We start from the raw sequence: 27,997 nt of genomic DNA, 5'->3' as shown, positions 1-27,997 counted from the left end.
CCTGGCTGCACCTGAAGGCGGAAAAAAACCGGTATATTCCATATTACTATATACTTATTTCATACATTTGTAATATTTATTGGTTCATGCTATATATAGGACGAACTTCATAATCTCATTTTTTCCCTAACGTTAAAAAAATGTCCTAAAATTCCCCAAAAATTTCCATTAAGTCTTCAAAATATATTTCAAAAGGGAATCCCGTAAAACTGAACGTAAAAAAAAGCATGACTGATTTCTAGGATCGTTGCGACACATGCGCATGCTCGGACAGATTTTCCTCAGTAGTGAGGAGTGAGGAGAAAGCGGGAGAAGAAATGACGGGAAAGGCGGGAAAAGGATCAAAGAGGCCCCCCGGAACGGAAATTTTTCCTCCAGGACGTTGTTTTCTTGTATTTTGGTTTAGTGCCCTCCGTTTGATGCCGCTCACACACGCACACGTGGCCCAGACAGACACACGGAGTTATGCGATTCCTGTTGCTCATCAACGCCGTCATTTCATTGGCGGTCTTGGATCACATCTTGTGCGCTTCGATACCCAAGAGGAAAAAAATCTACTCTCAGTCGTCGAAACAACGCAAGACATCGTCCACGACCGAAGACTCGTCGTCACAGCCACTGGTCACGACGGCTCCGGACATCGGTGAGTAATATAGCATGACTCTTGAACGTTCGGTACCATCCATTTACTCTCTATACACATTCGAGGGTTGTCCTCATCCAGTTAAAAAAATTCAAAATCTTTATTCTCTCAATTGTGTACGGGTAATTTTCTCTCTTGAATTTCATCATCGAGTTATTTATTATGTATCACTTGGCAAACCAGAGCAGTTGAAAAGTGACCAACGATCAAGTCGTCATTGGTTCACGTGGCAATTCCTTTCTGCACTGTATGTATCAGCTGAACCAGGGAAAAGGGAAGCCGCTGTAGTGGTCGAGAGGTCATAATGGGAACCCGAGCTCGAACCCCACCGGTGACACAGTGGTGGTCGGCTGGAGTTGATTCTCTTTTGGTTCCCAACTTTTCGAGGAGCGAATGCGATCCGCTCTCCTCCGTTAAAACTCTCAACACAGAGAGCAACAGGCTTACAACGGTACGAATATTCAATCATTACACTTCACTCATAGTTAAAAGAAATAGGTGGCAGCACTATATAACAAGCATTACACAGAAATAAACTTCTCTCACGTTAGATTCACTGCACTCACACGTGCATTCCAACATGCACTCATTCGTTAGAAATTCCATAGAGGAATATGGACGAGGTGCATATGTGGTTTAGTAGTAGCTGAGAACCAGGGGTTCTTAACCTTCTCTTTCTTTCTCGGGATTAATTATTTTACCCTAAAGATAGGTCGAATTTTTCTTGAGAACTATACATAAAATTGTGGGTCATCTTCGACTGAGATGCCATGGGGATGATACATGTCACTTTGAAGGTGTTGTTTTAATGGCAATATTTCAGAGTGAGCCAAACAATATGTACCTCATGAAATGCAGTGACTAATTCAGAAGTTGATAGGAGAGCCCGAAATTTCAGGAAATAAATTTTTCCCACATTATCCTGTTCTAGAGAGGGACAATCGCCCCATCTCAGGGCAGGGGGAGTGTGCGCAGAAGACTGATTTTGGCCCCTGAGGACTATATATTTCAAACTTTGTCGCTCTCCTTCCGATTTAGTAGGTAGCAAGGTGCTTTCCTCCCATTCGCCAAATTTTGCGTCCTTTTGGACTCGCCGCTAAGTTCTTCTCCCCGACCCCCCGTAAATTATTCTTTTTGCTGTCAAAAGCAGAGCAATTTTCTTCGGCATAATACTTTAATTTCTCAAAAAATTCCACGGCTTCAAACAGGTTGTAAAAATCACTATCTAGGCGGATTTTTACTGAGTTTTTTTTTCCAGCTTGTTATTTACTAATGAGCACTGTAATGCGTGACACCAAGGTGTTCTCTACACGCTTGTGTGTTTGATTTTTTTTTTACTAACGAAGCATACGGGGGCATTCCATGAAAGTGCTCTAAATGAAAAATAAGTGTTACGGTTGGTTCTAAAACTGAAGTAAGCACAGCGACGGAGTATCAGTTGTAATATTTTTCATCCGCTTTCTCGTCCAGAAGAATAAAAATATACGTCAATTATTAAAAAATTTGAGCCCCTCTATCTACCATTCCAACGAAAGACTGATCAATTGAATGAAAATTCACCGAGATATCGGTGATTGAAATGCTTAATTTTTGCCACTTTTTACTTGCCAAAATATAGTGATATTTGAAAGAATTTCAGATTTTCGTAATTGGCGAAAAAATTAAGAACTTAAAAATCATCGATATCTACGCGAATTTTTATCCAAAATGCCACGGAACATATATTTTTCTTTTCAGTTTAAAATAAAGAGCACAAATTTCACAAATCAACAAATTTTCGATTGAGGGAATCGATAAAAATTTTTATCCGGTTAATCGAAAATTTTTAATCGATTAATTAACCGAATATTTTCATATGTACTATTATAAACTTATGGCCTTGAAAAACTTGTTTTTTTATTAATTGATACTGAAAAAAGAATAAATTCTATTCATTTCACTTAGGGGTCATTCAAGTATTACGTCAGCATAGGATTTGCTGACTTTTGATGACAAGGGGGGGGGGTTGAAGGTTGCTTACGTCATCAACCACCGCTTTATGAAGATATGAAATATTCTAAGCTGCTGACAATGGGGGGGGGGTCAAAAATGGCTAAAAATCTGCTTACGTAATACTTGAATGGCCCCTTACCTATTCGCTAGATATGAAGAAATATTAGAATAGATTAAGGCTGGGATCACGCCTTAAAAGTTTGATAGAACATCTTTTACGAAACTTTTGCTCGAATGTAACTGATACGTTTCTTGATTGCATTTTTCAAGTTTCATAAAACAACTTTAATCAAACTTTTATAGGCAATACTGCCAAAGACAGTGGTTCTCAAACTTTTGTCTAACGTGGCACCCTTGCCCTAAAGAACATGTATCCGCGGCTCCATGTCAGAATAGCCTAACGAAGAACCGCTTCATAGAATTGAATAAGCACATATTGATAAGGACAGCTTACCGCTGTGCTCCATGTCAGAATAGTCTAACGAAGAACCGCTTCATAGAATTGAATAAGCACATATTGATAAGGACAGCTTACCGCTGTGCCCCATGACAATAGTTGGCGGCACCCCAAGGAGCCGCGGCACACACTTTGAGCACCCCACTATTAAGAAATTAAGGACTGCACGCTTGAAGTAACGCTGAACGTTTTTGTCAGAGATCCTGGCATTTTCCACTACTATTTTATCGATTTTTTAGGAAATCGGTGATTTTTAAGTTAGTCACCGATTTCGAAACTACTTTCCATCTTCATACTGCTTATTTTGGTCACGTCACGGATAATGCTATCATTCGTGTTTGTTGTCACTTTCGCTAAGAACGGAAAGGACCAGTATCATAACATGGTCAAAAACTCGTTTTTTGTTATCGGGACTTTGGATAATGTTATCGATTTCTTTTTTCGCCGGAAGGTTTTTTTTCTTTTATTGCGCATTGTTAAAAAACATTTCTGTACTTAATGTCGTAATCAGTCCGTCGTATTCTCTGTGATCGATATACGCGTAGAGCTGTTTTTTTGCAATGGCCTTCGTATAAGAGAGCCTTATTTCAAAGCAAATGTATGACAAAAGTTATATTGTTATATTATATCCTTAAGTTCTTGATCAGTTTCCTTCATTTGACCGGTTATATCCGTTTACCATTCGTCCCGTTCGACCGCATGGGATGTATTGCCACCGCAAACGGGACTTTTTTTCGGTTTAATTATCATTCGGTTGTTGTTATCGGAAGTCCCCGAGTCCCGTTGTGATCACATTAAGTGGCGTGGACTGTATTACTTTTTCTTTTCTCTGTCTTGACACTTGCTCCCAAATGGTTTTGGGGGGGGGGGGTGATGTTTCCCGAATACGAAAACTGATGTTCACAGAGAGGAGACAACAAATCTTAGTCTTGTCTTCTAAAACTTCCATCAAATTCAATTTGAAACTGAAGTCACTCATCACCAGTTTTCGTTGAATCGACTTATATTTTCTCCCAGTCGAAAAACTGGATCAAAATATTAATTCAAATATTTTTAAATATTGTCACCCATCTGAAATGTTATACAGTCGACGCTCGTTATAACTAACCCACGTTATATCGAGTGAACATCAGGATAAGTCTCAAATGTTTTCATAGAACGACCTATCACAAATGTTTTACATTAGGTACAACGATCCTCTCAATATAACGCCCATTTTTGACGGGACGAATGGGGTCGTTATATCGAGAATCGACTGTATCTAGGAATATAATTTAAGACATCTAATCAGTTCCATCAAGCAAATCAAAATAAATTGTGAACTTTTAATAAAAATTCAAATAGAATTGCAATCGAATCGATCGGGACGATTAACGCAACTGAAATTTTATATTTTATACAAAAATTGCCACGTTTTCAAGACAAATGAAATTCAATTGGTCGACGCGTTTCGGCTCTTCAATGGAGGAGAGCCGTCATCAGGACCTCGTGGTCAGAATTCACACGAATGAGTCGTGGAGGGGTGATGTTTTCGTCTGGTCGTCCGAAGAGTTTGCCTTTGTATTTGCTGCGTCCGAGTGGTCTTTGGATGCGAATTGGGGAGCGATCTGTTGCAAAGTGTTGAAAATTTTGTCTCGACTGAGGTCAATAAAGCCTGCCCAAGCTGACGAAATAGGTGTCGTGTTTCTTCCATCATTAACGAGGAAATTCTGGCATGCTCTGGTGAAGTATCCCTCGAGAAAATTCAGTTCGGAATTGTGTGCTGCTTTTTTAAAAACGAACTCTTCGGGCGACCAGACGTAAACATCACCCCTCCACGACTCACTCGTGTGAATTCTGACCACGAGGTCCTGATGAAGGCTCTCCATTGAAGAGCCGAAACGCGTCGACCAATTGAATTTATTTGTCTTGAAAACGTGGCAATTTTTGTATAAATTAAAACCAGGCAAAGTTTCTAATTTTTGTGATAAAATTTTATAAACTACGATTAACAATCGATCGATTAACCGACCCGTTTATTCGATTAATCGGACCAGCCATAGAGACCTTTTATAGAGATGCCATTGACGTATCTTTTTTTTTTTTGCAGAGATATTTCTTCGTATCCACAATTTCAGATTCACGACACGAAAAAGATTTAAGACACCCCTCCCCCGTCCCCCGACTTCCCTGCAGTACGTAACGGCAAAGCAATGGCCATTACTGGCAATACACATCGACACGTATCATAATCACGACATGCACACAAGTCCATAAAACTCTACCCGCAAAAAAAAAAAAATCGAACCATTCTCTCCATATACATCCTTGATTGAAAATATCCGATGATCAAAACTCACAGCCAATCGTTTCTCCTAGAGATCCTGAGCGTATCCACAGCAATCGGAAACAGCGTTCCTTTCTGGCACCAAAAGCACGCTCTCGATTCCACTCGCCTCCTACTTATCCGCTCGTACTTGAACCCTTAGTAGGCTTCTGGGAATGAGAGAGAGAAGCAACTTCATCATCTTGAGAAAGACCATCGAAAACGCCGAGGAAAGCCATTACTCCTGCTGCAGAGTAGAGGGGAAAACCTCTTTACAGGAAACGAATTTCGAGGCGCGTGGCCTGGAAAATATATAAATATATAGGATAGCAGTAGTGAGTAAGTAAGTAATAATAATAATAATAATAAAAAATAGAGTCGCGACTGGAATTAATAGAATGGTCCTTTTTCTGGTACGGGATCGACACTTCCACCAAGTTTTGGTTTTTTTTTCTGCCTTTAACGAGCCCATTTCACTCTCTAGAGTCGAAAACCGATGGCGTTTAGATCGGCCACTTTTACGACCGTAAATGTCTCGACGCGAGAACCGAAATCTCTCGAGACACTTTTCTTGGTGTATAGCGCTAGTTGCTATACACTTTTACTATTTTTTTTACTATGGGAAATGGGCTAAAACAGCAGAAACTTGGACGGTATAAATCTTTGAAGGGAAAGTTAAATTGAAGGATATAGATACTGTATATATTTTTCAAAAGACTTCGAAAAGTTTTCCCATCAAAAAACTGATTTTTTATTCTTTCTCTACATATTTTATAATGAAAATCTCCCGCGTTTTTCCGATAGCGTTCCAATAAGTAAATGGATTCGTGTGTGGAGATATAGAATGCATGAAGAAGTCTGCTCGATCTGAAATTAGGTGAGGATGGACGAAACTTAACGTCATTTTAGAACAGTTGCTTCAGCCGCTGGTGCAAGTCTGTGGGAATTTCCTTCCAGTAAACGAAATATTTCACCCACAGCTACAAGATACTCGCCACAGAGAGCAGCAGTCCTACAACAATACAATTATTCAATCTACACTTTACTGTTATAGTTAGAAAAATTGATGGCAGATGGAAGCACTACACGCACAACAAGCGTCACACAGAAACAAACTTCACGTCAGGTTCGCTACACATACACACACACACACATTATAACATGTACCAATCTGTTAGAAGTTCCGCAGAGGAATATGGACGAGGTGCATGTGTGGTTCAGTAGTAGTAGCTAGAAGATAGTTTTAGATTTGATAAATAAAATAACTCGGTCTCTTCTCTTATGACGGACTTATGAAAATGATGCTATAGACAAGATTTTGTTATAATTGGTTGAGCAACGTTACTGTACCTTATACAAATACAAATACAAATACAAATACAACGCCACAACAGGCAAAATGCCCAACGAGGTGGCTGATAAAAAGATGCCCATAAAAATATGGATGTCATATGTTTCAAAAATACAGCAACCCCATTAAAAATGCAATTAACACAAATTATAAACAATATATACACATGATAAAATATTATACAATGCCCATAAAGAATACTTATGGTTGTCTTATTCTAAGAATGGATAGCTTCTCGATTTACCCCAACATGTTTATCGTATTTCTTTTTAAACGTGTCAATTGTGTTACAATTTACTACCTCCGGGGGTAAGCTATTCCATTTATTAACAACCCTATTAGAGAAAAATTCCCTGCGACACCATAACCTTGCATTGTCCCTCACCAATCGATACTGGTGTCCCCTTGTAAAAGCAGTCGATTGGCGGTGTACTAAAAGTTCATGGTCCATACTATCCATCCCATTGAAAATTTTGAACACTTCGATCATATCTCCTCGACACCTGCGTTCATCCAATGTAAACATATTCAAAAAATGAAGTCTCTCTTCATAACTCAAGCCCTGTGTGCCAATAAGGACACGCGTAGCTCTTCTCTGCACCCCTTCAATCAAGTCTATGTCCCTCTGTAGGTATGGTCTCCAAAACCTTACCGCATACTCCAGTCCAGGACGAACTAAGCCTCGAAAAAGCGGAAGAATGACTTTAGGAGAACGCGAAGAGACCTTTTTGAAAATGAAACAGTAAGGCTGTTTTTACTGCGTTTTTTAATCCACTTCGGTGGATATGCAATACGTTTACGGCACGGGAGGAAAAATTGATTCCTTATTTAAATTTTATAAATGTCGCTAAACGAACGAATGCTTTAGATGGGGGATATATAAATAAAAAAATTGACAAAAAAAGTTTCCAATACGGAGTTAGCTCATAGACACCATCTGGTGAATAATCTCAAGAGGAAACAGTTTTGCCCAGTTGAAAATTTTCACACGCCCTGGGCATGTCTGGCAATAGATGTGATTTTTCGTGTCTTAGTTCCCGTGTATCCTGCCGATGGGGTCCGAACCCCCCCTCCCACAATATTTGTCACAGTTTCCATAATATGTATAGAAATGTCAGCTTTGTGCCCCCACCCCCAACATTTCCAATAATTTTACGCCTATGCTGGTTCTTACGTTTAAAACATTTCAAATGAGCATTACGAAATAAATATAGTAGACTCTGGACTATCCGGTTTAATGTGGTAGAAGGGCAGGCAGGGTATATAATAGGAAAGCCGGATAGGCTACTGCTAAACCAGACATGCACCTCGTCCACATTCCTTCTAAAGAATTGGTACATGTTGGAATGTGTGTGTGTATGTATAGTGAACCTTCCGTGAAGTTTGTTTCTGTGTGTAGTGCTGCTTATTACGTGTAGTGCTGCTTATTATGTGTAGTGCTGCCATCTGCAATAATTTTTTTTTTAACTATGAGTTTTTTCTTAACTCCACAGTGAGTGAAGTGTAATGAATAAAAAATGTAACGTTGTAGGCCGGTTGCTCTCTGCGGCGAAACTTTTTAACGGGGAAATCGGCTCGCATTCGCACCTCGAATAGGCTAGAGCTTTACAAATGCTCACTTCCTACCTCCACCCAAAAACACCCTTTTTACACTAAAACCCACTCTCATTCATATTTCCTGACCTCTAAGTACAGACGAATATTAGATAAATGTTAGTTATGTACTGAACTAACTATACGTTTCAAAAATTTATTACAGAATTAATGGCCCAAGAATAAAAAAGGTTTTAGGATAAATTCTTTTACGTCTGTCTTGATTGGAGGAAACATAAAATCATGTAGGCCTATGGCCTACACTGTACAATTAACAGTGAACACATATCGTAAGGTTTTAAAATAAACAAAACATTAGCATAAAATGTAAGTTTAATTCTCTCTTACAAAAATTATTTAAACTTATTTCACTCTTCATTGATAAATATTAACGCAAATATCAAAAAGTAAACCTAAAATGAAAGAGTCGAAACCTCACAGTTTATAGTTTTTTAAAAATCTCTGATGTAGACGACTGAGGGCCTTTCTGTTTTGGCCTTTTCCAGCGACGCAATGTCCCTCAACTTACGCTCTAACCCAGACATCTTCAACCCGTTTCTCGCTAGTACCACGGTGCTCGCTGAAGCACCCAGAGTGCTCGAATTGCTACCACAGGGAGTCTCCCATCGAGGGCTTAGCGCACCAACCTCTCGATGACTATAAAAAAAATAAGCCTGCCGTTCGGAATCTGCAATAAATTGTAGGTCCCGGTCTAATTAGCCCTCGTGTGCAGAAAATGACCGTGGTGCGACTGAAATGATCAATGACCAGAGTGCTCGATGCTCGTGTCCGATTTCGTGCTCGCCAGCACTTGATCAACGTTTAATTAAACACCTTGGAGCAATTGCATTCAAGGATTGAAATCATCACCTTTTCATTCATTCATGTCAAACTTGCGGTAATAAAGGGTGCTGTTCTTTTGATGATGGGTACAGAGTGCCATGGCCCCCACAAGGGGTGGGCTGACAAGGCTTCAGCCCTGGGGTCCCGGGACGATTTTCATCATTTTTTTGCTTTTTCGCGACATAAATTCATCATAAAGGGGCCCGTGAAAGTGTGGTCGGGGGGGGGGGATCCCAGCAAAAGATCCCAGCCTAGGGGCCCTGCTCTAGGATGTGGAGGCCATGCAGATTGCCCGCGGCTGGAAAAAGGTTGAAGACCTCTGCTCTAACCCAAGCAAAAACCGGTTTTCAGGTATGACTAGCACAGCGCGGGGGATTTCAATGGTCGATTGATCCAGCCACACCCCAAAACTGGTTTTTGTGCAGCTTGAAAAATCGCGAAGAATTATTTTTGTATTGATGTTTAACTAGAGAGGGGCCGGACAGTCGAGAGTCTTGTGTACAGTGCAACGGGGGCATTAAATTTTTAAACGTTATTTCAATTGTTCAGAGCAGAAAAAGCATCGTATTAACCGATATCTCACTGTGAGCTGGCTCAGCAAATATTGTTGAAATAATAGTTCAAAAAATATAATTATTCTTATTTTTAAATTGTTTTTCAGAAGAAAGTAATAAAGAAAAGAAATATCATTCACAAATGCACATAACGTCAGAAAGTACTGTATCATCTGTCATAATATGTGCCAATAATAATATTATTGGCAATAGATGTCTCTGGTGAAACAGAAACTAATTTTGATTGGAATGCGTTAATATCGAAACCTAAACTTATTTGGAATGAGCGTTAATACGCACATACTCAAATGGTGTTTTTAATCGATATTCAAATCGAATTTCTTTATAATTAAGCCCAATTGTATTAAATTTAATCAAAATAGTTAACTTAGAACATGAAATTCTCTAAAAAAAATTAGATGAACATATTTTCAAGATATTCATAGATTTAGGGAGTAGTGTTTTAATTCAACAGTAGATAATGTAAGAAATAAGGCCTCACAAACAGTTGGGATGCTATCCAAAATCACATTCCCACAGGCCAGGCTAACGTTGAGGAATAAAGTAATTCTTTTTAAAACTATTATTCGTCCTATTCTGACATATGCTGCCCCAGTGTGGGCTCATGCCAGTCTGGCAAATATGAAACGTTTACAGACACAGCAGAACATCATTCTTCGTCAGTTTACCAGAGCCCCCTGGTATGTGAGAGGAAAAAACATCCGTAAAGATCTTGACTTACCACTAATCTTGGACTATATCAAGGAGCTTGCCAATGCTCATTTTGACAGGCTACGATCTTCTGAACACCCGCATCTTAGAGAAATTGTCTGTTATGACCCTAGAATACCCACAGTACACTCTAGGCCAATGGACTTGCTGAGCGTGGATTGGGTGACGAATTGATGTAATTTCCAGAACATTTTCATGATTTTGATTTTTTTTTTCCAAACAATTTATCAATTTAATATCAGTTTTGTTTGATATTGCGGATGCTGTGATCGCAATTCAGAGGCATTTATATGTTTTTTTTTGTTTTTTTTTCGCAATTAATAATTTTTCTCATTTATTCATAATTTGCGCTTGCATAAAATGGTGCATTGTGTTCGTGTCGTGTTGAAACTGATGTTATTACAATACAGAGATGATATGTGTCATGTCTTCATTATAACTTTTTCTTTGACGTTCTTGATTATGGTTATATGACTGATGACGGTTCAACAGTACCTCAAACATCTCTGGTCAGTGTCTCTCGATTATGTAAATATTTATAATGTTGGGGTTTTTGGGTAGCATATCATCAGCTACTTCCCTTAAGACATTTCCCCCTTGTTCTTCGATTGTGTTGTGTTTTATCTCGATGAGCATTCATTTCGCGAAGATTTGTAAACAATACTCTCCTGGCTCATTCATTCTCTACACACACACATACACTACATACCTTACACACACATGCACAAACTTGTCTTTTTCCTTCTCATACCACCCCTGGTGATCTGTAAGTCGCCAGACAGCCTGCAAAGGCTGGGCAGCGATGGAAACGTTCAATTCTGGTCTGGTGGTCTGGTCAACAGTAGATAATGTTAATACACTGATGTGCAAAATTAAGAGAATATTTCACTATTATTTAGTGGTCTCTAAATGTTCCACGGATCCTTCAAGTTATCTAGAAATGTGTCGGGTGCCGCTTAAGTATTCTGGAACTGTGCCGCGCGTCACGCGAGTGACCAGTGATTATACCGTGGATCACTTAAGTGATCCGGGAATGTGCCGCGGGTAACTTGAGTGATTTGTAACTGCAGTGGGGGCAGCTTAAGTGCTCTAAAACAGTGCCACGTGTTACATAATGCTTCTTTAAATGTGCCACGGACCGCTCAAGTCTTGTGGAACTGTGTTGCGGGTCACTTAAGTGATCTGTGAATGTGCCACTGGCCTACTTGAGTAATCTGAAAATGTGCCACGGGCCGCCTAAAAGCTCCGGAATTGTGCCACGGGACACTTGAGCGATCTTTAAACGTGCCGCTTAGTTCATTTTTAAAACAACTAGATTTAACGCTAAAGTGGTGGGCCACGTCAGATAACCCCGAAGGTCACATTTGGTCCGCGAACCATGGATTCAGCATATAGGACTTACAGGGTGGGTCGCAATGAATTTCTTAAAAATAAACTTTGAGTTTTTAGCCTTCAAATAGCATTGGAACCAACACAGAAATTGATTATAACACACATATAAAGGTATTTTCTTCCAAAATTTTAATTTAAAAAAAAAATATTTTTTGCATCAAAAAAATAAATTTTTGATCGTCCGTGAGGGGACCCCACGAATCCCACCTATACCACCCCCCCCCTCCCCGCACGCGTACGTCTCTGATCCTAATATGCGTCGGGACGTAGGGGGGGGGACGAAATTTTGCTGACAAATGGGGGGTCAAAAATGGCTATAAAGTCTGCTGCAGTAATACTTGAACGGCCCCTCAGGATTCGATTATAGCCATTTTAAATAGTGCTTATTAATCCTTATCAAGACGCCTTAGATCCGCACCTCCTAGAGATAGAAGGCCTCCGCATGCTGCTTGTTACGTCAGTAGGTAGTCGATTTTCCCTCAGAATATTCGGGGGGGGGGGGGAAATCCCTGCTCGCGCCAGTATATCGTTGTGCGGAAAAGAAATGATCGGGCTCAGAATTGGCGTTTTCTACGCCCAACATCCAATCACCATGCGGTATTTGTGAGCCAATCAGGAAGATTCTACGCCAAAATTAGAAGAAACGAAATAGGATGCTGTGGTTCAAAAGTGGCAAACTTGCTAGGTAGTATGAATGACGTTTACGGCAACCCGTGCGGAGGCCTTCTATCTCTAGGAGGTGCTGCTTAGATTCGACCACCACTGGCGGCACAGAATGTAGTCGGATAAAGTTGTTTTTTCAAACTTCAAGGAGTGCATGCGTAAGAAACCATCAATAAAATGACAACTTTCAATTAAATAAATGCAACCGAGAGAAAAACAATCCAGAAAATACTCGGGAGCGATTTCCATTCCCGAAGACATTTCAAATGATAAAATACCTTGGGTTTTGCAACCAGCTGAAACACCAGAGAATACAACAATATCAGATACTACATCAACACATAATCCTATATAAATTATTTCCCAAACGGGGGCCACAAAAGTAACGAATGGGTTCTTCTCCCAATTGAGGGTAAAGAAAAAAAAAATCCATCATCTCGATTCCGCCCGCAATAAGTCGTCGCAAAGTTTATCTCACCTTTTTTTTAACGGGAGAAAATTTATCTCGGGAAAAATAAAACAAATTTTTACAGCCTTGAGAGACTCGAGTCCTGGAGAGAATTCATTTTATAAATTTTTTTTTTGTCTGAAACAAATTTCCAGGAAAAAAAAACGGGGGAAAAAACGCATTTCCTGGTACTGGGAGAAATGGCGGAGTCAGGAAAAAAAAAAAAAATGGAACCTAATTTCCTCAGTTTGGATTCTCCAGGACTTTCGCGTCCAGGGCAATGAAAGTTTCCCGAGGCTCGTTTAGATTTTTTTTGCTCCTTTTTTTCCCAAATATATTACCCAAGAAGCTTCAGAGTTTCTGAGATTTATGCTTTCTCTCTTCCTCGAAATTACTTTCAACATTGTGTGTGTTTTTTTTAAAGAGACATTGCGACATAATCTTAGACATTCTTTGTGTCTGAGTTTCAGACTTGGAAGGAAATTTTTGTGAAAGGAGACTCTCTCGACACCTGAATAGGTATCTGGGGTGGTTGAGACATTTGTTCCCGTTAAATCATAGAACATACATGCTCAACCTGGGGCCCGTGGGACAAATGTGGTCCTCGCAATCGTCTGATGTGGCTCACGACCTCAAAACCAATTTTGTGAAAATGGACGAAGATGCGCACATCGGGATCATTTGAATGACTTGCGGAACAGTTCCATATCACTTACGTGCCATATTGACAAATCACTTGAGTAACCCGCGAGATAGTTCCAGATCACTTGAGTGGCATGCGGTGCATTTGCAGATCACTTGAGTGGCATGCGGTGCATTTGCAGATCACTTGAGTGACGTACGACACATTTAAAGATCATCTAAGTGGCATGCGACACATTTGCCGACCATTTCAGTGGAATGCGACGCATTTACTGGTCACTTGAGTGACGTGCGACACATTTAAAGATTATTTAAATGACGTGCGACACATTTAAAGATTATTTAAATGACGTGCGACACATTTATAGATTATTTAAATGACGTGCGACACATTTGCATATCACTTGAGTGACGTGCGCACATTTTCAGATCACTTGAGCGACCCTCTGCACAGTTTCAGAGCATTTAACAGGCCCGCGGTGCAGTGCCACATGACTTAGGTCACCCCACGCGGCACAGTTCCAGATCATTCAGAACGCTCATGAGTAAAAGCAGCCGCTTCGACATAAACACGAAAATCCAAGCAATCACCACTTTCACTTCGAATCAGGAAGAGAGATGGCAGCACACTCCCAACACGGAACTAGCATAACTCTGACGTGATAAATACGTTAGAGCCACTCATATGAACAAAAAGTAGTTTCCGGCATACAACAAATTCGTTAGACATTTCCGAGACGAATGTCAATACGAAGTGTATGTACGGTTTTATTACTTGTCGTAAAGGGGCCGTTTGTGGGGGGGGGGGGGGCTGTGCCTGGAATTCCTCCGGTGGGATCATTTCCATACACATTTGGCAGTGCGCCCACAGGATTTGTGGAACATGACTGGTGAGATTGTTAGTACTGTACCATCAGAAAATGAATTCATAGCTACCGTATTCCTTACGCCTAATCCGGCATGCTGGGAAATTTTTGAGGACCACCAGTTTTTTGGAGTTTCTAGAAAAATACTGGACAAAATCATTCTGAAATTTTTGTCGCGTGAACCCCTATGCTGCTTGTACTCACAATTCTCAGTGAAAATTTAGTCCCGATTACATTTGTTTGGGGGGGGGGCGACTTCTGATTAGCCCTGTGTGTGATAAAAGCTATAAATGATTTGTAACTTTTAAAAAATATTTTGCTAGCTTTCTGTACTGATTGTGTGAATTTTTTTCATAATTCGATTGCTGGATATATAGTGCAACGTGTATAAAAATTCCAGCTGAACGTCGAATAAATTCAGAAAGATATACAGTATATACACGATGTCGAAAGCTGTAATTTATTACCCGAGAGTACCTACTACTACTAAACCATAAATGCACCTCGTCCATATTCCTCTGCGGAACTCGCGTGCCAACCCAACACCTTCTAGAGCAACACCTTCTGCTTTAGAAGGTATTGGCCAACCCTCCCCTCCCCCTCTCCCTACGATCAAAAAAGGTGCTTTTTTAATGCAAAAAATTTTTTTTTAAAATTGAAATTTCGGAAGAAAATACATTTATATGCTATTATAATCAATTTCTGTTAATTTCAATGTTATTTGAAGGCCATGAACTCAAAATTTATCTTTAATTAATTCATTGCGACCCACCCTCTAAGCCATATAATGATAAATCGCATAAAGGTCTTTTGCCCATTTTCAGATCATTTAAATGACACGGGACACAGTTCCAGGACACTTAAGCGATCCCTGACTTATAAAGAGATCCCTTCAATGACATGTGACGTAGTTTTAGAGCACTTAAGTGGCCCCCAGTGTGGTTCTACATCACTCAAATTACCCGCGGCAGATTCTCAGATTATTCAAGTGATCCGCGGCATATAATTACGGATCCCTTGAGTGATGCATAGCACAGTTCCAGAGCACTTAAGCGGCCCGGACACATTTCCAGATCACTTGGATCCGCGAAACATTTAGAGATCACTAAAGTGGCTCTGTAGGGAACTTATCAATAGTGGGGGGGGGGGGGGGGGTGTTACTTCAAGTGCCCACAAACTATCGAAAGGTTTTTCTCGTCTTCGGCTCACCGAGTAAGATGTCATTAAGAATATTTCGTATTTTCATAAAGGGTGGTTGATGACGTAAGCATTATCCAAACCCCCTCCCCCCCCTTGTCATCAAAAGTCAGAAAATCGGAACACCCCCCCCCCTTCCCCATTGATGATGACGTAATACTTGAACGGCCCCAAAGAAATTTTGCTTTTTTTTTAAAGAGAAAATCATCCCGAGCTGTGAATTATGTCATATTCTGGATAAAACCTTTTCGATTTTTCCAGCACGAGACGCATTACTTGCAATACGTATGAAAATAAATTACAACGTGTTCAGATAATTGTTTCGCCCCCTGTAAAAGAGATTATTGCATGACATCTTTGTGCACTACACAGAAAGCAACTTCAAGCAGCTGGGGAAGTTGGGGAGGGGGGCAGTGTTCTAAAATACCGATGACACCAGTGTTCGCCAATACGTATCTAAAGCCGGGTTTTCCAAAGAGTAGGTTTTTTCACGCTGCACCCGGCGCTGAAATTCCACTCCTAGGAAAACCCGGCTTAAATGCCTGATACACGCATCAAAATTCATTTTTACTCCTCCAAATTTCGTTGAGGAGCGAAAATACTCCTCCATATTTTAGGTAATTTTTTCAAACGGAGTTATATTCCTCACTGATAAAAAATATACTTTCCTTTTCACAAAAATATCCCTTAAAATTTTAGAGAGTAGTGATATTACTCTTCAAAATTATTTTTTTCGGATAACACTGGATGTTACTAACTTCGTCACCGTCGTCCATAGATAGCTTGTGACTTAGAATGTAAGTTTGCCATCTCTTCCAAAAAAAAAAGATGGCAGACAACAACAACAAAAAAAAGAAATAATGTATATATGGAAAAACATGGTATCGTCATCACCGTGATACTTGGATGGATGATAAAAACTGACAAAACATCTTTTTTTTGAAACAAGTAAAAAGAAGTGAAGCTCTCGATTCCCTTGAGGTTCGGACAAAAGTAAGGGGAAAAACAATATAGAAAATAAATAAATAAAATGAAAGAAAAACGTCGAACGACGTCATGTTAAAAGAAGCTTTCAACACTGACGTCACCAAGGAAAAAAATCTCTAAAGAAGAAAGAGAACCTTTCTTGCTACACGATCATCCAATCCCTTGGAAAAAAGACTCTTCTCCGACAACACCATACAACATAGACATACGCTTTGCCACCTTAAACTCTTTTTTTTGTTTACTCGTCTTTCGAGAATTCCGTGAAACATATGCGGTGGAGCAATGGACCGAGAGTGAAAATGTGTCACAGGAACACCGCGGTGACAGGCCCAAGCAACGATACATAATATCCATCGAACAAAAAAGGAAGTAATATTCTCTTCGCAACTGTAAACCCGAGAACGCGGGATGTCTTTCAAATGTCTTCCAGACAGATTGTCAAACTTCCTACACAAAACAGTTTGAAGTTCTATGTAAATTAGGGCATATTCTAGATGGATGATACGTGTTACAAGATTCGGAAGGTTCTTGCAACCATCTCTCGAACTGGCCACTACCTGACTAAAGTTGGCTTTCTTGCGTCCGTTCTTTAACCCGTAGGCTACGGGAAATGTCGCAAAAATGCCGTTCTCAAAACGGCTGAGTAAAAAAAAAAAATTCCCCTTTTTTTCAGTTGTCTTTCGTGAAAGATAGATGGTACTGAAACTCATACGTTGCAAATACAGTGACACCTCGGCTAATGAATATAACTCGTTCTGGAATCGTGTTTGTTAGCTGAAAATTTCGTAAGCCGAGCTATCACTGTGCATTGAAACCTATCTAAGACGGACACTTTATGAGACACTGTCTTAAACGGGATTAAAAAAATAGTCCTTTCATTGATTAATACTTTTACGTGTGTGTGAATCTTTGTAAAACTGAAATCTGTCTAAAATGGAATATTATTTGGATCTTTAGACGTTCTGTTTGGTACAGGTTTCATTGTATGTATAATACAATCGGAAAAAAAAAAAAGTTGTAACACAAACAACGAATCTGGGTTCGAACCCACAATCGTGTGTAGGAATGCACTCTACTACCACTTAGCAATGAACAATCGTCCCACATAGTGCAAGCAAACCTGTTAGAAAATAGAGAAATAATTAAAAAAAAATGATTATGCGACGTCATCATATTAGAATTTGATGCCCCCCCCCCCCCGCGTACGTGTTTGATCCCACCAATATGAGTTAGCAGGCAGAGCTGATGGCAAAACTTTGCTGACAGGGAGGGGGGGGGATTTGCTGACTTTTGCTGACAAGGGCCGTTTTTGAAAAAAAACTAAAGGCTAAAAATTTGCTGACGTAATACTTGAACGGCCCCTTAAACGAAAAAGTCCCCCGTTTTGAAATAGAATTTAAAAAATGGAACGAGAGAACATTTCTCAACCAGTTAGGTGAAAAAAAAAAACCAGAGTTGTCCCGTTCGACCAAGGGGTGTATAGTCACAATATACTTGCAAACAGTACTTTTCGGATATAGTTATCATTTGGTTATTGTTATCAGAATCACCGTGTCCCGACGTGATCTCATTGAGCGGCGTGGAATTCAATTTGGATTTGCTGATGAATGTCCCAATTAACGACAGCAAATCTTTATTTGTTGTAGATCACGCGTGGCTGTGATTTCGGTGATTTATTAAAATGTTTTGTTTGCATTTATTGTTTTTTACTTTTAAGTTTGCAATCCAATTTTTTTTTCCCTTACTATAGTTTGAAAAAAAAAATCATGCATTTAAAGGGTTAGCGGTTAAGCAGATGGATTTTCCGATTATTTGTATGTATATAGTGTCCAAAAAGTCTTTAGTATGGGAGAATCATCCATGTATTTAATACAGAGTGCCCCAAAACTCAACCACTAAAACGTGAGGGGGGTGGTATAGTACACGTCAAGACATAGAATTTTTCCAATGGTACCTGAGATCACAAATGATTTTTTTACTACATGTTAACATGCAATTTAGGCCACCGTCGGCAAAGGAAAGTTAAGAAAAATCCCAAAGCAACCCTAGGAATAAGAGGGGGGAAACTACCTTCTCTCTCCGACGAGCACCTAATACCATCAAAAAAAAAAAAAAAAAGGTACGATTCCGTTCCCTCTTTAACTTCCTGCACTAGGAGGATGAAATTTCTCTGTAGCTTCTCACGATGTGAACAAGGTTGCCATATTTTGGCGAGTTGCGAAGTGTGGTACTACACGTATCCTTCGAATAAGTTGGTTGTGACCTTTGGTTCCATTACAAAAATTTGTACACACCAAAACAAGGAACGATGTTTTCCCCATCCGTGACGACTGCCTCTGACATGGAAAAGAAGAAATTTCGCTCTCACTTGCTCATGATGTGAGCAAGGTTGCCATGTTTTGGCGACTTCTGAAGTGCGGTATGCACGTATCCTTGCAATAAGTGGCACGTGACGTTTGGTTTTATTACAAAAATTCACACACACTCGTAATACAGTTAGCGAAAAAAGAAGGAACGACTTTTCCTTCCTCAATTACCTATGACTGGAAGGAGGAAATTTTCCTGTTTTTTGTCATGATGTGAGCAAGGTTGCCCTATTTTGGCGACTTCTGAAGTGTATTAATGCACGTATCGTGAGTTGACACATTTTTTTCTCCATTGGAAAAATTTGCGCGCACACACACACGTGCGAACGATACAGTTAAAGAGAAAGCAAGGATATTTCTTTTTTCTCCATAATAAGCTGTGACTGAGAAGACGAAACTTCCCAGTCACTTCTCATGATGTGAGCAGGTTGCCATGTTTTGGAGATTTTTGAAGTGTGTTTATGCACGTATTCCTCGAATAAGTGGATTGTGTTCTTTAGTTTAGCGAAGAGTTCTGAGGCACCCTGTATCTTTTAACATGATTGTAACAAGGGTTCTTAACCTTTCGTGTTTACCTCTGTTTGATATTTATAGCATAAAAGTTTGTTTGTTAAAACTTTTTTTTTTAATATGCCCCTGAGATCGTTATTTTTTCTCCCAAGGTATAGTCGGTGAGACTCGAGAAGGTTGTACGCCGCCAGAGGTCGTGGTGAACGGAAGCAGCGTCGACGGCACGAAACGTTCCGACTTCGTCAGCGTCCAAGAAGTCCAGTTCCTCGGGATCATTGGGCCATTGGAGCAAAAAAGGGTTTGTAAAATCAAGTGCCTCAATGGCATCTGGGTCGGGCCACTCTGCACAATGGATCAAGGTACTTACCGAGACTAACACACAATGGCCTTGTAATGTTTCTCGATAAGTATGCGATGAAAGTTCGAGAGTATTTATCCCGATTTATTCGTTCCAGAAAGCAAAAAGTTCCAGCCGATGCTTCGGCAATGTCTCTTGAGACCACCTCCACCGGAGATCGCAATGTCACTGGATGGCAAGCTGCTGAATCTCAGGAGCGACGTCACCCTGCCACACGGCAGCGTCATAGAGACGCGTTGTGCCCAGGTCGGCGTCTACAAGTTCTCTGGACATTCTGTCCTCAGGTGCGGGAATGGACAGTGGAGCGCACCGATGCCCAAGTGCCTGCCCACGACGACTCAGACGAATTATTCCAGTGGGTATTTTTCTTGTATTGTTGGCCAATTCGGATCAACATACAGGGTGCCCAATAAATTCGCAAATAGTTTAGTTAAAATTTTTGTCGATAGGGGAGCCTGCACGAAATCAAATCACTGGAAATATGTAAATCGTAGTCTTATAAAATGCAGGAAGTACGACTAACAGCTCATTTCTGAATTTTCCTGTTACTGGTACTAACGCATGGTTTTCATTGTAATATTGACATTGGTGGATAAAGCACTATTGGTCAGGGGCGTAGCCAGAAATTTCGTTCGGGGGGGGGGGAACCAAAGTGACAGAACAATGGATTTGGCCATCTTTTTCCCTTTTTTCGGTCATTTTCTCACATTTCGGGGGGGGGGGACCAGACCCCCAAGTCCCCCCCCCCCACTCGCTACGCCCTTGCTATTGGTGAAGTTGTTTCACCCCAGTAACAAATCGCCGGCTAAAGATGTATGAACGTTTTGAATACAGAAGGGAATTCAGTGATTTGCTTTCTTGCGGCACCCTCTTCTGGTAAACTTAAAACTAATTTTTCTTTTCTGCACCAAAAAAAATCAACATTCCTGAGCATAACTTTTTCGCGAAAGTCATTCAAATATGCCAATTCCTTCACTTTTTATGCATTTTTAAAATATTCACGAATTTATTGGACACCCTGTACACAACTGTAATACCAATTTTTTCTTCATTGTATAGATGATGTTCCTCCAACCATTCTCTACAACGTAGTTTCTGGCGATGCCGGAGTGTCGATGTCAGGCGAAGTGGTCATACTACCCGGCTCCATCGTCCACTTCGACTGCCTGTTCCTCAGGAAAGATGGCAATCCCGAGTGGAGTTGGACAGCGACCTACAGGTTAGCATCGCGTGAGAACAAGCCTCATCTCATGTGAATATGATTGCTCCTCGACACATTAAAAGAGAGAAACTCCCGTTCTCACTACTTATTTCCTTTTTTTCCCCCCGAAGGCAATATCCTAGCGCCTGGGCCATCGCAGTAGATGAGAGGAGCTATAAGTACAGGTTATCCATCTATTACGCCAAGGAATATGACAACGGAAGCTACACGTGCTCCACACCGAAAGGTTTCTCCAACGAAGTCCGGGTTCGAGTCAAAAGTGAGTCACGACAGTTGATGCCGGGGAAAACCACATCACGACCGACATCACAATTATTTTTTTTTTTCACGTACAGGGTGTTTCAGAAAAGTCTTCCTATATTCGAAGTAAAATACCTTGGGAACGGTGATAGATAGAAAGCTGAACCAAGTAGTACGTTTAAAGGGAGCAGCATTCTTGGAATTATCGTGAAATTAGTTACCACTTTCGCTAATAGGTGACATCACAGTCCAATGCAATAATAAGAAATATGTTATATTGTTCTTCGCGAACATGTGTCCAATCATAGACGGAGATAGACTTGGAAGTCTTGGGCGGGGGCACAATGATGATGATGTCAACTCATCTATACATATATGCATTATATCAGTCGACTTCACCTTTGATGCTGAGATACGCCCGCTCCACCCGTATCTCCGCCCATGGATCCAATTAAATTATGATGGATTCGAAATGGTCGCCTTGCCTAGCAATGAAGTGACAAAAAAAAGAGCGGAGTTTAAAGCCACTTTCCTACAATGCCTCTATTGTAACGGATGAGCATGCTTCACACCACAAGATGAACTGGCTGTAAATATATAATGAACTTCGGATGACCCCTAATAAAGGCATGAAATAAAATGACCGTGGCGCCATCTGTTGGTTAAGTTTGAGGTTAATTTTGCAAACCGGTGAATTTAAAATTCTAGACTCGCTTATTGAACGTAACATACCACTAGTTCCATCTTTCGAACTATCGAACTATCGCTGTTTCCATATTATGCCATTTCAAGGCTAGGAAGTCCGTTCTGAAAACACCCCGCACACCTTTGCAAAATTTGTTACAATTTGACAAATGGCAGCACGATCGACACACGAGGGTGGGGTCTGGACAAAGTTAGAGTCCTAAACGGTGTATCAGATTGAATAGTATCAGAATCTGTGAAGCATGCGCATCCATTGCAGCATGTGCTTTCAAATTCCACTCTTCACTCGTGCCATGTCACTGATAGGCAAGGCAACTATTTCGAATCCACCGTTTGTGATTTTACGTACTATTTAAAAAGGCATAAAAAATATCTTGGCGCACCATCTATTAGCCAAAGCTGTAACTAATTAATTTCACAAACCAGTGCACGCCACCCTTCAGGCGGCAAGAGTAAAAATTCTAGGCTTGCCCATTAGGCTCGTTATTTATCTCATCACTCTATCTATTACTGTTCCGAAGTTACATTTTGAAACAATCTGCACAATCTAACACAGTTATAATGACACCTCAGCTGTATTACCTCACCAATAATTACCGGTCCAGACCGATTTTCATACGGAATTTCCATACGGTGGAACCCCACTATCACTTACAATCTATTGGCAAGAAATTCGGATCTTTATTTGATGAATTGGCGATAAATATGGTAACCTTGTCCTAACCTAACCGCAAGTTAGAAAAAGAAAAAGTAGGGGAAGGAAAAAAGTAGAAGGAAAAGGAAAAAAAAAAAAAACTATATAAAATTGATAAGTTCATAAGAAAGTACTTACGAAGTAATTTTCTCTTTTCACTCTCACCCTACCTGTTCTCTTTCGCTTTTGTATGCATATAGTAGAAGGATACATCACATGTGGGAAAAAAAAATCACTAAATTATATATATGGGTATAAACATGAACGAAAGTAAAAATAACAACTTTGTTTCGTAGGGTTGCAGCAAAACTTCGCGGTGATGAAAAGAGAGGGGAGAGAACTTGTTGGAATTTATTCCACTTTCGTTTGAACGCAATATAACGTTATTGATCGTAAAGTTGTTAATGAACCTTGCTTATAACGTCAACGAAAACGCAACGATCTCGGATGTAACGACACATTTTCTGTCGTTTATTATTTCTGTAATTTTGAGTATCCTCTCTTTTTTAGTCAAATGTCTTGTTTTTTCAAGAAAGCTTATTTGGATTTTAATTTTTTTTAACCATTTCACGTACAAAAGTTTTGGCAAGAAATTTGGATTATCTCCCTTTAATGAATTGGCGATAAATCTGGTAACCTTGCGTTAACCTAACCACATGTTACAAAAAGAAAGAGGGGGGAAGAAAAAAATATAAAAAGAAAAAGTATAATAGATGAGGTAGATAAGATGTTTTTTAGTTTTTTTTCGCTCTACATGTATAGTAGACAGATACATTATATGTGCGGGAAAAAATCATTAATAGGAGGGAAAGAAAGATCAACTTCCGTATAAATAGAGTTACTATAAAGCATAGTTTCCTTTTTTGCTCCCCATCACCTCCTTCTTCAGAAATTTTTTCTTCCATCGTCCCCAACGCAATCTAACTAGAATCCTATGTAGTACCCGTAGCTTCTACCGTCTCCTGGAACATTCCATCGCCCCCGGGGGCGTTAACGTCCACGTTCGGAATCACTGCTATAAAGCATCGCGATTGTGAAGAGAGCGGACAGAAAACTTGTTTGAATTTATTCTACTTGTGTTTGGACGTAATACTATGCCCGTGATCGTAAAGGAAAGATTAAATTGAAATGAATTAGGATAAAAGTAATTTTCATATCTTATAGGGACTTTAGGAAGTAAACCTTAGGGAAGTAGTGTAAACCTAAATTATTTATTATGATAATTATTATGAGAATAAATAGGTATATAAGTAAAGGATTTAACAACTGGCTGTTGCGAAGATATATTTTGGAAAGGGAGAAAATTCAACTGCCCCTGCGGGGAATCGAACCCACGTCCTTTCACTTTCCGGGTGAACGCCCTAGACCACTAGACTACAGAGGCACCGAATCTCTCAATCCTTCCTTGGAGCTCGTGTACACTGAACACATAAGTCGCCATCTGGTGGCAGCGTCAGCAGTTATGAGCCTGGCCTGAGTCTGGTCCGGCCGTCCATGTACGGTCCCTTTCAGTGTACACGAGCTCCAAGGAAGGATTGAGAGATTCGGTGCCTCTGTAGTCTAGTGGTCTAGGGCGTTCGATTCCCCGCAGGGGCAGTTGAATTTTCTCTCTTTCCAAAATATATCTTCGCAACAGCCAGTTGTTAAATCCTTCGTATGGTAGCGGAGAGTGACGTCATCCTTGCATAGGTATATAAGTGTTTCAATACACAAACTTGCAATAGTCTCACGTTTTCCCCCCATGGTTCAGGAATTTTATCCACAATTGACACGTTTTCTCAAGCTTGGCAACTTTGTTGGCGAGAATTACATTATCCTGGCTTTTTCTCGACTGAATCCGGATAATCTCCACGGAGATATATAAAATTACTTTATTTCCAGCCAGCGAGCGGTTGTTTGTAAGCAAAGACTGGCAATTTAGCCGAAAATGCGCAAAATTTTTGACTAGTATAGTTCCGTATTTTTGATTCCAATTTTATGTATTTTTCTCGATAAAATATGGTCATCTTAATCAGAGTAAAATAACTTCATGCATACCATTTTAATGCATCTGCTGATCAGGGCCGTCTTAAGAGCATCACGGGGCCCCGGGCCAGGCGATTTTTCTAACGCCCTACCAGGCAAGTTTACATGCTTACTATCGAAAATTTCAACTAGATCTCATTTTCGTGAGGCTCCTCTTCTCTGGAGGTCATGTTGGGTCCATGCGTTAAGACGGCATTACTGACAATATTTTTTCATGTTTGAAAGGTCTGAAAAATGTCAACCTTGGTTGTAACGATAAATATTCACGGAATCCTCCATACCGTTATAACAGAGTTTGGCCGTATCTTTACTTGCAGATGTCCAATGCCCACCGATCGAATCGGTCGACCACAACCGAGTGATGGCGGTGGAAGGAAGCAAGATGCACAGTCACGCAAGGTTCGCCTGCATGGAAGGATTCAATCTGATCGGGCCCGAGGAGATCACGTGCACGGCCTCGGGCACCTGGTCGGGAACTCCACCTTATTGTGAAGGTAACAAAAAATAAATCTAAGACAGCGAACACCATCGCAACGAAACGGAATCTGAAAAGCAAGAAAACTTATTGTGATTATTTTTATTTCCCACGACAGTGATTCAGTGTCCACCGTTGGTCCCGGAAGACTCGCACTTGCGTTTCGAGTCCCACAACAGGACCTATGGTTCGAGAGTGACTTTCTTCTGTCCGGCAGGATACAGACTAGTCGGGAACCCAGTGATTATCTGCTTGAAGAATGAAACCTGGTCGGACTGGCCCCCGTACTGCGAAGGTGACAAATGAATTACGATTTATATCCACACAAATTGAAAATCCAGTTTCAAATATGGTTTCTTAATATAAATTCCTTTTTACATGACCACCTTCTCTTTTTTTAAATTCTTGCAGCCATTGAATGCGAGCCGCCCCTGGCACCTAATAATGGACGAGTCCTGGACAATGGGCGTTACCTGACGGGCGATTTCCTGCAGTTCACTTGCAACGCCGGATTCGTCATCGTCGGGGAATCTATCACGGTTTGCAATGAGCAAGGCGAATGGACGCATCCACCACCTACTTGTACGTATTAGCATTACATCGATATAAAACGTGTCTATCATCAGGGTCATAGAAAAGGGGCACGTATAATGTCGGTACCAGCCACTGTCACCGTGATCCGACCGTCGCCACAGTGGTGGTCGGCTGAAGTTTCTGCGGTTCCCAACTTCGAGCCGCTCTTCTCAAATCGTGCCACAGACAGCAACAGGCCTACAACGGTACTTATTCAACCATTACACTCCACTCATAGTTCGAAAAATTGACGGCAGATGGCAGTACACTACATTAAAACAGCAGCAAACTTCACGTTAGGTTCACAGCACGTACACATTCCAGGATGTACCAATTCGTTAGAAATTCCGTAGAGGAATTCTGTTCGCTCGAGTAGTATTCAAGATGGTAGTGTACTAGCTGACGTTATCGCTTCGACAGAACCGGTTGATTGTCATTGGCTACCCTGGTATCTCAAGATCGAGCTTTAGTCAAAAAAAGTATCAGAGCAGTGACGTAACGCACCTGATCCGATACCACGCCCACTGAGCCAAGGCGGCAAGAGCAACTTTAACGGTGGTGACATTGACGATTTAACACTTGTTATTGGGTGAAAAAGCTCTTTTGCTTGCAAAATGAAACATTCCGTCGAGATTTGGCGCAACGACGATGAATAGAAACCCCAGTTATTTCTGCCTCTCGCTGTGACCACGTCTTTTTTTTTTGCAACGAAAACCGACTCACATTCGAGCTTCAAGGTCGAAAAACCATCTTTAGCCGACCACCACTGCATTGCTACATGGCGATGTGGCCTGGGTATCCCTCTGTTTGACAACCACCTCTCCACGATCGTGGGAAATCTATTGAGATTTCGCCACGATTTTTGACGGTAAAACGGAGCATGGGGAAATTGCCGAGAAGGAAGAGGGGGAATCCCAAAATCGACAGTTAAAAAGTCCGTGACCATTTCCTTATTTCGTGACTTTTTCATGATGATAGACTCCCTGTCTACGCTAAAACGAGAGGGGGTGATAGTGCACATAAAACAAACAGTCTTTGCAATGCAATCCGCCTATTCGGGAGATACTTATATCACCCCATTTTACAGTAGTCACTAAATTATGGCAACCTTGGCCATATTTGGCGACAAGTTGGTGTTAAGTTTTTTTTTTCTTTTCGCAAGCAATATTCGGAGGAAACAGTGTAATCCCTCTTCCTCTCTAACAATATTATATTCTTTTTGAAGGGCCCCCTTCACTCCTAGGGTTACTTTTGGACATTTTTTTATTCCCCTTTTTGGCACTGGTAGTTTAAATTCCACGTTGACATTCGCTAAGTAAAAAAAAAAGTCATTAACGACCCTAGGTCCAATTGCAAAAATTGTCTCGACGCTATTGTCACGCGCTCTCATTTTGCCGGTAGAGTTCTGGGACACCCTGTACGGGAGCCATGGCATTTAGTGAAAAATAATCGATAAAAAATTATTATTATCATTATTATTCAGTATTTGAATTCCCTCTCCTCAGGTAAACCAGCGTGTGAATTCCCAGGCGAGCCAGCGAACGGCCACGTAGTACCCACCAAGTTCCACTACGACATCGGCGAGCTCGTGACGGTCCAGTGTAACGACGGCCACAGACTGCTCGGATCAAAACAGCTCAGGTGCACTTCCACGGGGCACTGGTCGAGCCCGCTGGCCCATTGTAGACCGTATTCGCCCCTTCACTCTTGATTTGAATCAATCTTTCAAGAATCAAGGAAAAATCCAGTTTCTGTTGAAACTCATCTGGCGAGACATTTTGTTTTTATTTTCGAAAGACCAAAACCCTCGGATGAAGAAAGATGGCGCCACCTTCAATCTTGCCGATCAAACTGATTTTTTTCTAAAAAAATATCGGCAATTTAATTTGGAAAAAAAAGCATATACAGGTTATCACCACCACACACGAACAATTTTTCAACGTCTTTCAAACCACTGACCGTTTCGCAATAATTTTAATGCCATTGGATATATTTCTTTGTATGCATCACGTGATTCTTTAACCTCCCCATAAAATCTCCCTGATGTTATATCACAATAAAAACATTTTTACAGCAGTTGAAAAAACGTATCACGTCTCAGTATTTGCAACAATTCCCTGAAAAGTTTCCACAAATGAGCAGAATTATCGAATACAGTAAAATC

At 40.6% G+C, this 27,997-nt stretch overlaps 1 protein-coding gene and 1 non-coding gene across 2 annotated transcripts; one reads left to right on the top strand and one right to left on the bottom strand.

Moving 5' to 3' along the window:
• Window positions 1-396: 396 nt before the first annotated feature.
• On the top strand, window positions 397-27,912 carry LOC149069983 (locomotion-related protein Hikaru genki-like). Its single transcript, XM_089249508.1, has 9 exons — window positions 397-643; window positions 19,694-19,900; window positions 19,997-20,254; window positions 20,959-21,118; window positions 21,232-21,380; window positions 25,103-25,279; window positions 25,379-25,555; window positions 25,672-25,842; window positions 27,339-27,912. The coding sequence occupies exons 1-9, from the start codon at window positions 466-468 to the stop codon at window positions 27,542-27,544; spliced, it is 1,683 nt and encodes a 560-aa protein (XP_089105634.1). The 5' UTR covers window positions 397-465; the 3' UTR covers window positions 27,545-27,912.
• On the bottom strand, window positions 24,071-24,144 carry TRNAS-GGA (transfer RNA serine (anticodon GGA)). The gene has a single exon. It is a non-coding gene; the product is annotated as a tRNA-Ser (tRNA).
• Window positions 27,913-27,997: the final 85 nt, after the last annotated feature.

This window comes from Pholcus phalangioides, unplaced genomic scaffold (assembly GCF_987345545.1).
Source record: "Pholcus phalangioides strain wild (caught in Gottingen) unplaced genomic scaffold, Ppha-v1.0 ptg000022l_1, whole genome shotgun sequence".
Taxonomy (NCBI): Eukaryota; Metazoa; Arthropoda; class Arachnida; order Araneae; family Pholcidae; genus Pholcus; species Pholcus phalangioides.
Note: the sequence above shows the minus strand (reverse complement) of the source record. Positions and strands in the feature narration are given on the sequence as shown.

What these genes read in the sequence shown, in the direction of transcription:
- LOC149069983 (XM_089249508.1), top strand. Translation starts at nt 466, where the DNA reads ATGCGATTCCTGTTGCTCATCAACGCCGTCATTTCATTGGCGGTCTTG. An exon ending in CACGACGGCTCCGGACATCG is followed by an intron (nt 644 to 19,693) that starts GTGAGTAATATA and finishes TTTTCTCCCAAG; the next exon opens with GTATAGTCGGTGAGACTCGA. An exon ending in CTGGCCCCCGTACTGCGAAG is followed by an intron (nt 25,556 to 25,671) that starts GTGACAAATGAA and finishes AAATTCTTGCAG; the next exon opens with CCATTGAATGCGAGCCGCCC.